Source organism: Heterodontus francisci, chromosome 7, assembly GCF_036365525.1.
Source record: "Heterodontus francisci isolate sHetFra1 chromosome 7, sHetFra1.hap1, whole genome shotgun sequence".
NCBI lineage: Eukaryota > Metazoa > Chordata > Chondrichthyes > Heterodontiformes > Heterodontidae > Heterodontus > Heterodontus francisci.
Window position 1 is genome coordinate 47,261,112 of NC_090377.1, and position 15,347 is coordinate 47,276,458.

Sequence of the window (15,347 nt, forward strand, 5' to 3'; positions counted from 1 at the left end):
CAGGGTAGGAGGGATCCCACAGGGTGGGAGCCGCGGGTGAGTGGGAGTAGGGGGGTCATCAGCAAGGGCCCCCTCCTCCCAATGCCAGGTCTCTCGCTCAAGCACCATGCCTTTTAATGAGGGGACCCCACTCCCCACTACCACCACCCCCCCCCACCCCCGCCCCAGAGCTGGCAAGCAACCCGCATGGTTTTTCTTGCCGTGCTTTCCGTGCGGCAACTAGCAGAGGCAGGATTAGGCCCTTAATTAGGCATTAATTGCTCACTTAAGGGCCTCAATTGGTGGTGGGCGGAAGGTCTTCTCGCCCTGGACTTAATTTTGGCAGAGGTGGGAAGGTTTCGGGGATCCCCCCCACCACCATCCAACCAGATTACATGTTCTCCCTGCCTCCAAACCCACTGCAGGGGAGAGCATAAAATCCCCCCATTGTTTAAATTTTTAGACTAGACTCATTAAAAATGTATATTTTTAAATGTGTTTTAACATCACAGTCTTATCCATAAAGGATATGTTCTTTGCTTCAGTTCTGAACAAAGTGGTTAGCAATAAGACCGTTTTAAACCATCTCCCTAAAAGATAGTTTTGGGAACCTAGCTGGTACTCAGTCTCTTCAATCAATCCCATTCCTGCTTGTGGGAATTTCAAGTTGGAGCCAAATCTTTCCAGATATCGCATAAAGAAATGGAACATATTAAAATGCTCTTCAGCCTGATATTGCACCCTCTTGATGAGATGCAGAAATTCCAGGGAAGGCTGTTTTTAGAGCAGAACTTTTGCCTCACCCCTCTAGATGAGGTAATCCCGATCCCAGGGTTAGGTGCATTCCTGCACTATATTCAGCACAAATGAAGCATCTGCCTCTGCTTTGGGAGCGGGGTGTGAGATGATTTCACTGCAGCACCCAAAGCTGCTTGTAGGCTGCATTTTCAACCAAAACTCTTCAAAATCTGGCCAATTTTAATTTTTTAATTTCCTGCTTTCTCTAAGGTAATCATTTGGTTCTGGCAAGCAAATACATCTACTTTATACAGATGTTCATTGTGATGGGGAAAAATGAGGCAGGAGTTTTGACAAGACAGATCATCTTTCAAGTCCTGCTTTTATTGCTTCTCCCATGGAGAGGGATTGACACAAAAAGTGTCCACCCTCAATTCTGGCAAAAATTTCCATGCAGATCAAAGGAGCGAAGACTTGGTCTAACCAAGTCCCACTCCAAATTCCATCTCCACCCACTCGGCTTAATTGAATTTGGCATCTCTAAAAGGTAGGAATTTGAGGTCCTATAACTACGATGATGTAGATCTTAAGCACTGTGATTTAAGTAGGCACATGTTTACTGACCACTTTATACAATATTGCAAGTTTAGCATTATTCTTAGTAATGAGAAATTAAGTTATTCACTGCTTTTAATATACATCCTCTTTTTTTGTGTGTTGAAATGTGAAGATAAATTACAGATAAGTGCAGTGTGCAATAAATGCCAATATTATTATGAACTACTGTTCTAAATTGAAAATCTTATCTTCACTCTTAATTTCCCCGAACAATATTGTCGTCCTCAATCTAATGCAAATTCAAAGTCAAACGTATGACCATAGGGGTGTTGAAGCATATCAGCTTCTCATTTTTGATTTTGATTTCTACATTAAACATTGTTTACAAAATCTAATAAGCAATCAAATAATTCTGATAAAAATGAAAAATAGTAAATATCGGAGATACATCGTGGGGTTCCGAGCATCTTTTATATCAGAGTTAGTAGTACTAGGGAATGTAGACGACTAATACATTTTAGATCATTGTTGTTAATAGGATATTTCAATCATATAGCCAATTGAGTTTTCACTCCTGATCAAATATTCACAGGTTTGAATCCCAGTGAACGGGACATAGTAGGGACAAAATATCAAGAAATCAACATAAAATGAGAGGTACAGTGCAGTGGCACTAGGCATTGTAGTTAACTTCAAATTTCCCCTTCAGCTCCATCACTGCGGTTATGTGATAGGTTCACAAGAAGATGTGCTACTAAGTTTGCCCAAAGTTAAGCTGATTTGCCTCATCTCCATGTAACCCCTAACCAATGAATCAAAAATCCATCAAGAGGCTGACTATGTTGGGACTGAAACCCATGAACACTGGTAAGACAGCTAGAAACTGACCGACTGCCCAATTGTAGTGACACAAGTTCAGATCCTCCACTTTGCTGAACTTCTGATCTCACCAGTGAGCTATGATACTAGTGTTTCAACAGAGAGGGAAGGAAATGTGAGGGAGTGGTTGTCCACCCAGCAGGCAGCTTGAAATAGTACTTGGCAAAGCTTGGGACCAGGTGACTGGACTGCCCTTTCTGTCACAGTGGGTGTACGGTCCAGTGAAACCCTTGTTTAAAAAGTGAGATCCACTGTTGGAGATCTCATTTTTCAGATGAGATGTTAAACCCAGGTTCCATCTACCCACTCGGGTGGACATTAAAGAATGTATGGGACTATCCAAAGAAGAGCCGACAAGTTCCTCCAGTATCCTAGCCCGGAGCTATCTCTCAACCAGCAGCAGTAAACAGTTTAATTGGTCATGTTGTTTGCGGGATCTTGCAACATGTATTGTCACAAATGTGACCACATTTCAAGAGTAATTAATTTGTTGTGATGCGCTTTGGGATGTCCTGAGGTCATGAAAGCCACAATATAAATGCAAGCTCTTCCTTTATAAGATGTAAAATATGTAACTTAGCAAGACATAATCATTAAAATGAAATAAATTTAACTTGGCCCATTATAGACAACTCAAAGTATTATTGTTTGTCACAACACATTATTACATTAACTGAATATTGACAGAGTGGATGTGGAAAGGATGTTTCCTCTTGTGGGAGAATCTGGAACGAGGGGCTGGATTTTACGTTGGGCGGACGGGAGCTGGCTACCGACGTAAAAGTCGGTGGCGATCCCACTTCCACCTCACCAGGGGATCTGTTCTGCATTTTACAGTCCCCAGACTTTAATTGTTCCGAGGCGGGACTTCCACCTGTTTGAGGGAGGAAGTCCTGGCTCATTGAGCTGCCGGCCAATCAGCGGGCCAGCAGCTCTTAGTCCCAGCAGCGCCACCAGGATCAGTGGCCTCTGCTGAGACTGCAGCCCAGCTGACAGCAGAGGAAGACATGGAGCCGGGATTTAAGGTGAGTTTTGATTGCCTCGCTGGGGGTAATCGGTCGGGCCCCGGCGAGGCAAGGGTGGTAGTTTGGGGGGAAGGGGGTGCATGTTGGGTCCTGAGGGTGGTTGGGAAAGCAGAGGCGGCCCTCCACTGGGCACCCTGTGCCCAATTATCAGGGTCCATCCCTGGAGTGCTGAGAAGCCGCCTACTTTTCCCAGGTGGCTTTTCCCGGCACCAGGACGCTCGCTTGCCATGCGTAAAATCCACGTGGAGGCAGGCAAAGGCCCTTAAGTGGCAACTTAAGGGCCTTGATTGGCCTGGGGTGGGCGGCCCGATTTTGCACCCACCCCCCCACAACCGCCCTATGTAAAGGAGGGGCGGAGGCAAGAGCGGGTCAGGAAACTCTCCCGGAGCCTCCCACTCCATTTTACGCCAACCCCCCGCCCCCCCCCCCCTCCCCCACCCCACCACCACCATCTGGCTCGTTGGGGTGGCGTAAATTTCCGGCCTAGGGGGTCACTATTTGTTTAAAAATAAGAAGTCGCCCATTTAAGACAGAGACCAGAAGAAATTTTTTTCTCTGAGGGTTGTGAATCTTTGGAACTCTCTTCCTCAATAGGCGGTGGAAGCAAAGACTTTGAATATTTATAAGGCAGAGGTAGATAGATTCTTGATGAGCAAGGCGGTGGAAAGTTATTGGGGGTAGGCAGGAATGTGGAGTTGAGGTTACAATCAGATCAGCCATGACCTTATTGAATGGCGGAGTAGGCTGGAGGGGCTAATTCGCATGTTTGTATGTTCGTATCTACACCTAACTGCTTAAATATTCTAGGTTCCATAAAAATGACTTTTAATATGAAAATTTCACCTAATGGCTTGCTGATCTATTCTCATTTATTAGATATTTTCTGAGTACAGAAGATTCCCCAAGAGGAAGACACTTGTACAGGTAAGGAGAATCAGGTCAGAACTTGCCTGTTTTAAAAATAAAATTGTTCCCCAGTTCTGAGCTGTGATTAATCGAGTATGAATAGATGTTAGTTTCAACTGCAGCCAAAAGCCTGTGAGCTCATTGAGTTTCCCAATGAAATTCCCAATTCTAATCAATGTGCAGTTGTCCCTATCTGATTCGCTTCTTTCATTTTTATCGTGGGACACGCACTATCACCAAATTTGATCTGTCCAGTATTGATCAGAATTAAGCCCAAGGCATTTTACTGCATAATAATGTACACATCAAGACAGACACACAAGAATGCCAGTGGCACAGTGGTTCGCACCGCAGCCTCACAGCTCCAACGACCCGGGTTCAGTTCTGGGTACTGCCTGTGTGGAGTTTGCAAGTTCTCCCTGTGTCTGCGTGGGTTTCCTCCCACATGCCAAAGACTTGCAGGTTGATAGGTAAATTGGCCATTATAAATTGGCCCTAGTACAGGTAGGTGGTAGGGAAATATAGGGATAGGTGGGGATGTGGTAGGAATATGGAATTAGTGTAGGATTAGTATAAATGGGTGGTTGATGGTCGGCACAGACTCGGTGGGCCGAAGGGCCTGTTTCAGTGCTGTATCTCTAAAAATAAAATTTTAAAAATTTTCAAAATAAATAAATCATTATATTTCTTGCATAATGACAACTAGCATTAAAAGTTGAAGAATAATTTTGATGGGAAAAAATGTGGTGTTCTTTTTCATCAGTGATATTTTCCAAACAGACAAATCCAAGATAAAAAATAGTACGTACAAAATGTCCTGAGCGAGCTGTTGTAAAGTTGGATTAATTAGTAAGGTGACCAAAAGTTGCACCTTACAAATACATTAAAATAAATAAAATAACCAAGAGAATTTTGAATTGGAGAGGTGTGATTTTTTTTCTGCAGGGACTTGTTATAATAAACAATGTGAAACAGTACAGCTTTGTGTTGCATATTTCTATGAATAATATCAAATAAAACAATATTATTTTATCAAATCTGTTATATTTTGAGGAAAACGTCACACTTTTCAGAGTAATACAAAATCTTATTTGTGGAGTTCAAATTTGATTTTTAAATCCAATGCAGGAAGAGAAAGGGAGTTTGCTTTGTGAGTGAGAATTTGGTTTACGTAAAAGGTCAGATCAGTCAGGAGATGAGTAAGTTACTACCTATTTTACCCACAAGTAATGAAGCACAAAGCTTGTTGTTTGAACCCCAGCTGAGGCCCAAAAGCTGTTACCAGAATAATTCAATAACTGCAAAACTCAACATCAGAGATAAGTGGACTACTATCTTTGACACAGCAGGAGTTGAGATGTGTAATTCTTTTAAATTGATATCACTTTTGTAGCACAAAGGTAAAGTTAAAATGAAAAATTACAGATATTTACAATTTACCTTTTACTGCATGCCGGGGTCTTAGTGTCCTCCAGACTAATAAGACCACCAGTGTAGAATGCAATATACTTAATGTTAGAAGATAGGATAAAAATATGGAAATGTCACAGATCAACAGCTTATACAGTGCAACAGAGCCAGGGAAAAGAGGGCAGATCCCCTTTCAGTAGATGGCAAGCAGGATGGTCTGCACCTCTGCAGTCAACTGCCTTTTTCTACCACCATACTGGAGCTAGATTTTCCATGCTTCCCTCCCAGCTATTCTGCTATAGCCATTGACACATCCTTTGGGCTTTGGATACATCTTTCACCTCTCTAATTTGTCTCATCATTGCTTCCTTTTGTCACACTATTATCACTTCTGTCATTTAATTATCTCCTGTCCTCTACCTAATCATAGACCATGCTCTTTATTTTTTCTCCCGGCCCCCTTTTCCTTAGTCTGTTCCTCCTTATAAACTGTTCATCTGTAACAACACCTGGTTCTAATGAAATGTTATCGACCTGAAACATTAACCCTAACTTCCTCTCTCCACCTGACTTTGAGCACTTTCAGCATTTTCTGTTCTCATTTCAAATTTCCAGCATTGACAGCCTTTACTTTTTGTTTTTGGATAAATATATGGTTCATTTCTCAGTGAAAACATATTGCATTTGCATTTTGATTGCATTGGCATATCAGTAACAGCAAAAACTGTTAGAAAATTCTCTGTTCAGGGTTCTAACCTGCTTCCTTATCCTTGCTCTGTTTAACAGTGTACACAGTGTGGGATCATTTCACCGCCAGTGTCTTTCCTGCACTTACCATAGGGGTAACTGCACTTACTTCAGTGCCCACTTCAGCCCCAGTAATGAACACTTCATACTGCACTGTGAAGGTAGGCTCTGAGTCAACTGAGAGATACAATAAGTAGAATTGATTAGCTGTTCTTCCATAATTAAAACTTCCTGCTGCAGTAAGTCGGGAAAGCCAGTTGTGGTTTATCCAGGGCAACTCTACTTGCTGCAGATCAAATGTAAGGTCCTGCGTGTATTGATTTAGCATTTGTGGCAAGAACAATTCATGCATTTATTACATAGTTGCCAACTGTCCACTTTCTGTTGAAGTGATTAGTGATTCCAGACGCCAATCACTCTGCTTTTTACTTCATTCGTTCATCGGATATGGGTGTCGCTGGCTAGGCTAGCATTTATTGCCCATCCCCAATTGCCCTTGAGAAGGTGGTGCTGAGCTGCCTTTTTGAACCGCTGCAGTCCTTGGGGTGTAGGTACACCCACAGTGCTGTTAGGAAGGGAGTTCCAGGATTTTGACCCAGCGACGGTTTTGTGCCAGGCCTGTAAGGTCAGTTCTTTCAGGGTTGTGGGGGTAACCCTAAAAAATCTCCCTCACCACCATACTTCACCACCGATGGTTTGATTGAGGGAGAGCTACAAGGATTATGTGTCTGAGATTGTTTTACATTGGTGGATCAAGGAAGATGGCAATTATTTAACTATGGCTACAAATGCAAATGAGAAGGATGATAAACATAATTAACTCTAACAGAGTTCTTGAGGAGCAGGACTATAAAATCTTTGCAATTTCCATACTAAGTTCAATTGAAATACTGCACAAGGATGCATAACATTTATATCATTGTATAGTGTCATTAGATGTTTATAAAGTTATGATATTCATTTACCTGCTTGAGTTTCTGCATTCTATTCTGGTCATGTTTACGACAAGAATTAACATTTCAGTCATGTACTCTATTTAATGATCTGCCCCACTTCAGTTTAAAATATCAAGGTTGGCTGGTGTTTTCATTCAGATTATTTAACACAATGGCCAGTATATCGATTGATCAAAGAGGAGACGTTTCAGGTTTAAGAGTACCATCACATGAGATAGAGTAAAATTCTGTCTGATTGACACTTTGTGTTACCACAGTGTGTATTGTGTTTCAAAGCTTAGCGCATCGTCTTCACAAATGATTACTATTTTTCTATTTCTTCTTCTGTTACATACAGGGTATTGCTGTTTGTTCCTGTGTTCTGTTTCCATGATTGTAAAATGGCCAAAAGTATTGAGGCACACAAGATTGAAGTGGACTGTGATTCAGCATTTGAAGCCATAATTAATATATTCTACTCACAATGTGGTCTCCTCTACATTGGGGAGACCAAACGCAGATTGGGTGACCGCTTTGCGGAACACTTCTGCTCAGTCCGTAAGCATGACCCTGAGCTTCCGGTTGCTGGCCATTTCAACACCCCCACCCGCACCCCCCCTGCTCTCGTGCTCACATTTCTGTCCTGGGATTGCTGCAGTGTTCCAGTGAACATCAACGCAAGCTCAAGGAACAGCACCTCATTTACCGATTAGGCACACTGCAGCCTGCCGGACCGAACATTGAGTTCAATCATTTCAGAGCATGACTGGTCCCCCTTGTTTTTTAGAGAGATACAGCACTGAAACAGGCCCTTCGGCCCACCGAGTCTGTGCCGACCATCAACCACCCATTTTATACTAATCCTACACTAATCCCATATTCCTACCACATCCCCACCTGTCCCTATATTTCCCTACCACCTACCTATACTAGGGGCAATTTATATTGGCCAATTAACCTATCAACCTGCAAGTCTTTGGCATGTGGGAGGAAACTGGAGCACCCGGAGGAAACCCACGCAGACACAGGGAGAACTTGCAAACTCCACACAGGCAGTACCCAGAATTGAACCCGGGTCGCTGGAACTATGAGGCTGCGGTGCTAACCACTGCGCCACTGTGCCACTTTATGCTTAGTTATTCTTTTTTTCTTTTTCCTTTTTTATTTGGTTATTTTATTTTAGGTTTTTCAGTTTGTTTAGTTTGTTTCCACGCTGCTTACCCACTTTTTTTTTAATGTGTTTGTTTATGTTGTGCTTGGAGTGCTTTACAATCATTCACACGCTCTCTCTACTAACGCTTTGTCTTTCAGCACACTATTAACATACCGTTCGCCTTTGTTCCATGACCTTCTGGTTAGTTATTCTGTGATCCTGTCCTATCAACACCTTCACCTTTGTTATCTCTTGCCCCACCCCCACTTTACTTGCCTAAAACCTTTTACATTTCTAATATTTGTTAGTTCTGAAGAAGGGTCTCTGAGCTGAAATGTTAACTCTGTTTCTCTCTGCACAGATGCTGCCAGACCTGCTGAGTATTTCCAGCATTTCTTGTTATTTTACATTCATATTCTGCATTTTTTCTGGAATGGTGTATATAATGAATAACTTATGTTTGGCTTCAAATACTGAATGACAGTACACCTCAAGGTGATGGAAAATACAACAACAAAAATAGTCAAAATCAAAGTCACAGGTTCCTTCGGGGCATGCAGTGCGACAGCCCAGAAGTATATATTTTTTACTATCAGAGTGCACTTGCCCTTCCACCAACACTGAAAAAAATGTATGTGTGTAAGCTTCAGATTTTTTTTCCGTATAATACAACTGATGAAATAATGGCTGTGGCTGCACCATAAGCCATGACAACTTCATGTCCTGCTGTGCTTCCATTGTAGCTATATCTTTTCATATGTCATACTTGAGACCTTTGGGTTTCATTTTTCATCAAATAAAATTGTGGAACGTATTCCCAAAATAATTATACAAATCTTGAAATGTAATGAATATATATAATTTAATTAATTGCATTGACCTTAATTCAAGGCTTTATTTTTCAGTTATACATTGTTTTATCAGGTTGTGTTGACTCTTTTGAAGCTGTTCATCAGCTTTTCAATTTTTGTAGGTTGGCATGTATGCTATTGATAAATAATGTGTGAAAATGTCTGAAGCAGGAGATTAATCGGGACAAAGGGAAAACTTGTTGAAGCACTCACCTCACTGACCCTATAGTGAATGCAGGTTCAAATATTTTGTGACTTTATGATCAACATGTAAACCTGGCAATCTCCTAAAGTATATTGCAAAAAAATGGCAACGTGTCAATATATTAGCCATTTTTACCTCAGAAATGAATACTTTAGAATGCCATCAGTGACACCATGATATATACAGTAAAGTCATATATGTCACTGTCAAGCGATATCATGTCATTGAAGCCTGGATGGGAAGCTTTAAAACATAACTGTTTAAAGAGGGTAATCAATCGTTACAAATAATAGACCATTGTGTGTTACAGTAATGTGTCTTTTCTGACTTAAATTAATGATATGGTAAATTATTTTATCAGATTATTATGCAGGATGCCTAAGCTTTTAGTTGAAGTTAAAATACGCTGCAATTTAAATCCATTGTGTAAGATTTTCTTTGTGTGCTTTGTGCAACCTCTTTATAAACAGGCTGATGATTTTGTTGTGGGCAGTGACAAATCTTCCTTTTCCATATCTTTCCTCCCTGTTATTATTAATAGAATGTTCACTGACTGAAAGGAAAAGGGCTTGTCTGAATAAGTTCTCTAGATTTTTAAATTATTTAATGGTTGTTAATGAAAGCCCTAGAAGATGCTGGATATTGTATCATATAAATTGTGCTTTACTCTTCAATAATGTTAAGCAGGAATAATTTAGATTGCTTCATAAAGAAGAAACACTGCTGTTTCTTAATGATAGTGATTGGAATTTATCATTTTCCCTCTCAACGGCAAACATTTATGAGTTAAATTATGCTTGGATTATGGTGTAAGTCTTGCAGCTTTTTAAAGCATCTTCCTTTACTGTTCAGTAAAAATAGAAAAGCATTACAAATGGCAATAGCAGTACAAATTGGAAAGTTTGACACTAAGATCATCATGCCATGATCATCATGCTGGAACCATGATTTTCCAATCTATGCTCCCCTCAAGTGAGACACTGCTGGGGGAAAAATGTTATTTCTGAAATAATATTTTCAGCGATCTTGTTGCTAGCTGTAAGTAAACTACTTAGATATCATCATATTCATATTTCATTGCAATATAGAGCTGATGGGTACACAGAATTAATGGGAATACATATGTCAAGCAGGTATTATTATATTATAGGGTTAAACATATCTGGTTCAGCTCTCAATCCAGTCTGAAATCATACCTCCATTTCTTTGAATGGAATTATTCCAAATACCCTCCAACAGTGATGATATGAAGCGGTCCAGCAATGAGGTGGAGCTCTGTTCAGGCAGAGATTGATTTTTTTTTAAAACACAGACTTTTATAAAATGGTAGAGCACTTTAAGCAAAATGTATTTTATAGATTTTCTTGCCCTTCGAGGAATGATTTCCATTATGCTTTCTGAGTCATTTTAATAGTGCCTGTTTGCCTGCACAAATCAACACCTAATAGGGTAGATTTACCAAATGGCCTTACAATGCGCAGCAAAAGTTTAACCTGTAACTTGCTGTATATTGTTTGTTAGATTCAAAATCAGGTAAACCAGCAGAAGAGAATCTGAGGCATTGGTCATCAGTCACTGACTTGCACTAAAACCTGTGTATGCCTTTGGGTAAATTCATCAGATTACACTCCAGCACAGAGCCTCGCCAGATGGGAATCTATGTCACTGAAGAGGCCATTATACTTTAGTGCTGATTTTCCATCTTGTGATCTGTCTAGCAAAGCTTTACATGGAAATGCAGTCTCACTGAACTTACCCATATAACTGCAGATTGTTTTATTTTACAAATTTACAGATGCTGCAACTTGGCATTGTGCGTATTGTCACTCCTATTTGGGGTGGGGGTGGGTGTGAGTGTGGAAACTACCTCCTGTTCTTCTCAGCTTCTGGTTTTAGCTATGTGCTGTGGGAGGTGGCAATGAGGATCTAACTACTTCAGCAAAGGAATGGAGGAGAAACTAGAGAAGAGTTGGAGACCATTCAAAAATAGAATCCTAGGAAGGTTACGTTACAGATAGAGGCCACTTAGTCCATTGTATCTGCGTTGGCCGAAAAAAAGAGCCACCCAGCCTAATCTCACTTTCCAGCATTTGGTCCATAGCCCTGCAGGTTACGGTACTTCAGGTGCCATCCAGACACCTTTTAAATGATATGAGGTTTTCTGCCTCTACCACCCTTTCAGGCAGTGAGTTCAAGACCCCCACCACCCTCTGACTGAAAAATGTTTTCCTTGTCTCCCCTCTACTCCTTCTACCAATCACTTTAAGTCAATCCCCCCCTTAGTCACTGACCTCTCTGCTAAGGTAAATAGGCCCTTCCCATCCACTCTATCCAGGCCCCTCACAATTTTGTACATCTCAATCAAATCTCCCCACAGCCTCCTCTATTCCAAGGAGAACAACCCCACACTATCCAATCTTTCCTCATAGCTCCAATTTTCCAGTCCTGACAACATCTTCGTAAATCTCCTCTGTACCCTTTCTAGTGCAATTACATCCTTTCTGTAATGAGTGACCAGAACTGCACACAGTACTCAAGTTGTGGCCTTTACTGTTTTATGTAGTTCCAGCATAACCTCCCTACTCTTATATTCTATGCCTCAGCTAATAAAGGAAAGGATTCCATATGCCTCTTATCCACCTTATTGACCTGTCCTGCTACCTTCGTGGATCTGTGGACATACACTTGACGGTCCCTCATTTGCTCTACACCTCTCCGTATCGTCCCATTTTTTGTGTATTCCTTTGCCTTGTTTGACCTCCCCAAATGCATCACCTCACACCTTTCTGGGGTAAATTCCATTTGCCACTTTTCTACCCACCTGACCATTGATATCTTCCTGCAGTCTACAGCTATCCTCCTCACTATCAACCACGCGGCCAATTTTTGTGTCATCCGCAAACTTCTTGATCATTCCCCCTACATTTACATCCAAATCGTTAATATATACCACAAAAAGCAGGGGACCTAATACTGAGCCTTGTGGAACCCCACAGGAAACAACCTTCCAGTTGCAAAAACACCTGTCAACAATTACCCTTTGTTTCCTGCCAGAGCCAATTTTATATCCAGCTTGCTACATTCCCCTAGATCCCATGGGCTTGTAATTTTTAAACCAGTCTGCTGTGTGAGATCTTGTCAAAAGCCTTGCTAAAATCCATGTAGATCACATCAACTGCACTACCCTCAAAAATTCTCCTTGCTGCATCTTCAAAAAATTCAATCAAATTAGTCAGATACAATTATGTTTCCATGTGGCCAATTTGGACATTTTCAGAGACCAGTCAAAACAGAAGAATAAACTAGCTGGTCAGTACCCTAAATAAAATTCAATATATTCACTCGGAGAGGGGATATTAAAATGTATTCCAGTGAATGAAGTGACTCCAAACCTTGGGAAGTCGTATTCCGTTCCTGCTTTCTGAATGAGACTGAAAACTGACCTTTTAATTGGGCAACACTCAAAAGTGAAGGCAGCAAGTGACTTAGAAAATAAAGCAGGTCATTGGTCCCCTTATTTACTCTACCTGGCAGTGAAAAGGAGATGGACTCCAGCAGGTGAACTGCTAAGCCAGTAAGCCCGGTAGTGATAGGTCTGTAATATTACTTGTTCCTTTGCTATGTGAACTATTGTAAGGCCCACAGGACGACAAGTAATATCCAAAGGGTACTTGGGTTTTTATAATAACAAACTAGAACAGATATATATACACAGCTACTACAGGAGCCACATCTACACACTTCTTACTCTGTCGAGCTACACCCACAAGTCCCTGGTTATGTATGACGTAACATCACATCCTCTCGTGACCTTCACTTACAGCCTCTTAAGGTGCTCCTACAGCATCACTGTTTTTCCCAAAGATAAAAACGCATGTGCAACATACAATGATGTTATGGTTCAGATTAACTATACATGATTAAAACAAAAAATTATTTACAAATAAGCAAGTTTAACACTCTCTAAAATGTAGAGGAGGTTTGCTTATTCATCCCAATCCTATTAACATAAACCTCTTCCCAGGGCTGAGCTTGTCATGATGACTCCTCTGAGACTCTGGTGACTTGAAACTCTGGTTAGAATGTTCTTCCACTGCTCGTAGCCTTTGTATGTTCATCTTCAGACTTTGTCTTTGAACATATCCACGATGCCACAGGGTTGTTCCATGTAGTGTTGTCATACAGCGCTCTGAGTTGACTTCAGTTCTGTCTGAGATTCGCACCATTGGGTGTCTGCACCTCATACGATCTGGGCTGGTCATGTATCCGAGCAACCTCTGCAGGATACCAAGTTCCCGACGCATGAATGAGGACTCTGACCTTCTGTCCTACTCGCAATCAAGCTAATTCTGTGGTCCTGCTTGCCTGTCTTATGATGCCTTTGTTGTCCCTTGTTTGGAAAGCTTAGAAAAATGGTGACTGGCAACATCACCAATTATCAGCAATCCTCTGGCCTCCGGGTACTTGCTGCAATGAACTGAAGCCCAAGGAGAGAATCTCAGTCATATCACCTCTTCATATCCCAGCCTCTTGTCGTCCTTTACATGGACCGACTTGATACACTTGTCCTGGATATCTTCTTCCATCTTCGGTGAGTTACTGACTTCATGTATTAATAAATAGAGCTCGGCATATTGGAAGGCCTGTGACAGCTGGTCCAGTTGTGTTTACAATATAAAACATTTGTGGTAGCCATTTGGAGCTCCCAAAGCTGCACTGCAAGGTTATTGGTCCAATGTACTTGATTCGAAACCATTGTAGGCAGTCAGCCTAGCCATAGTGGGTTGTACCATAGATTCCCATTTCTTTAAGTACATCTCCTTCATTATACAAATATTTACACTTGCTCTGGTGTCAATTTTCTCTCTGAGCTTATGCTTGCCTCTCTTCGGATATATAATCCCGAACATGGCGAATGCCTCCAATTGCATAATAGCGTTGACATATTGATACAAATGAACTTTGTGAAATGCTTGCTCGCTGTTTACACGAGTGCATTCTTCATCTGTGTCGTCCTGGCAATCTGTCTCTCTGCTGACCTGATGCTCCTACTTCGGCTTTTAATGTGTGTTGGCATACCTTTTGATGCATTTGTTGTCCAGTCTTGCAGACATTCTCTCTGCATGTGATCTGCCACCATTCCTGTGTGCAGTATCTGAGTTCAGCCTTCTGCACTGCCTTGCCTAATGTCCTCACATGCCACATGTTTTGCACTGGTCCTGGTACACTGGACAACTATTAATTGGGTGAGTCAGGTCAGCTTTACCACAAGGCTTAGCAAACTTCTGAGCCTTGGTTACCATACGAATTGTCATATCCGCCCCCAACGTTTTTAACAGTGGGCACCCCGCCACGAAGGCTTCAAATTTCCCTCCATCATTAAGTAGTGCATTTATGGTGCACCCTTTCCTCTTTTCTAGCAGATATTTTGAAAGGCTTTTATTGAGGTAGACGTGATTACTAGCTCTATAACCCATTATGAAAATTCAATATCAGTGAAGTCGCATTCTTGAGTTTTGTCTTGGCACCTTGTAACAAACTGGTCAATGGACCCATCTTGCCTTTGCTGGTAGGTCATGAGCTGTAGCCTTCGTACTCGGAAATTGACTTTTATCTTTAGTTGTTCCTCCACGAATGTCCTTAGCTTGCTAGGGTCCTTTGGATGCTCAACTGACAATCTTGATGTGTTGGTCCATTGCAGGCCATCATTGCTCAGTGTGATTTTGATTTTCACAGCTTGTTTCTCTGGTTTGCTCACTTCTTGATCCAAGAAACACAGTTCCATCTGCTGTCGAAACAGTTTAAATTCAGATGCTATCCAATCTATAATTGGATACCTGAATGCCATTTTCTGGATGATCCTGCCATTTCACAAATATAGGCCTTTAACATGTTTTTTTTTTACAGGCACACTTCTTTTACAGGCTCCCTGCTTTACAGGTTTTTTGTCTCACAGGTACA

The 15,347-nt window shown here is 41.4% G+C and overlaps 1 protein-coding gene across 1 annotated transcript in view; it reads left to right on the top strand.

The window, feature by feature from the left end:
* LOC137371955 (inactive dipeptidyl peptidase 10-like) overlaps nt 1–15,347 on the top strand; it is a 939,618-nt gene that overhangs the window by 842,854 nt on the left and 81,417 nt on the right. The window contains exons 15-16 of the mRNA XM_068035118.1: nt 4,056–4,103; nt 6,282–6,403. Of these exons, the coding sequence (XP_067891219.1) occupies nt 4,056–4,103; nt 6,282–6,403 (170 nt within the window). The remainder of the gene's footprint in view (nt 1–4,055; nt 4,104–6,281; nt 6,404–15,347) is intronic.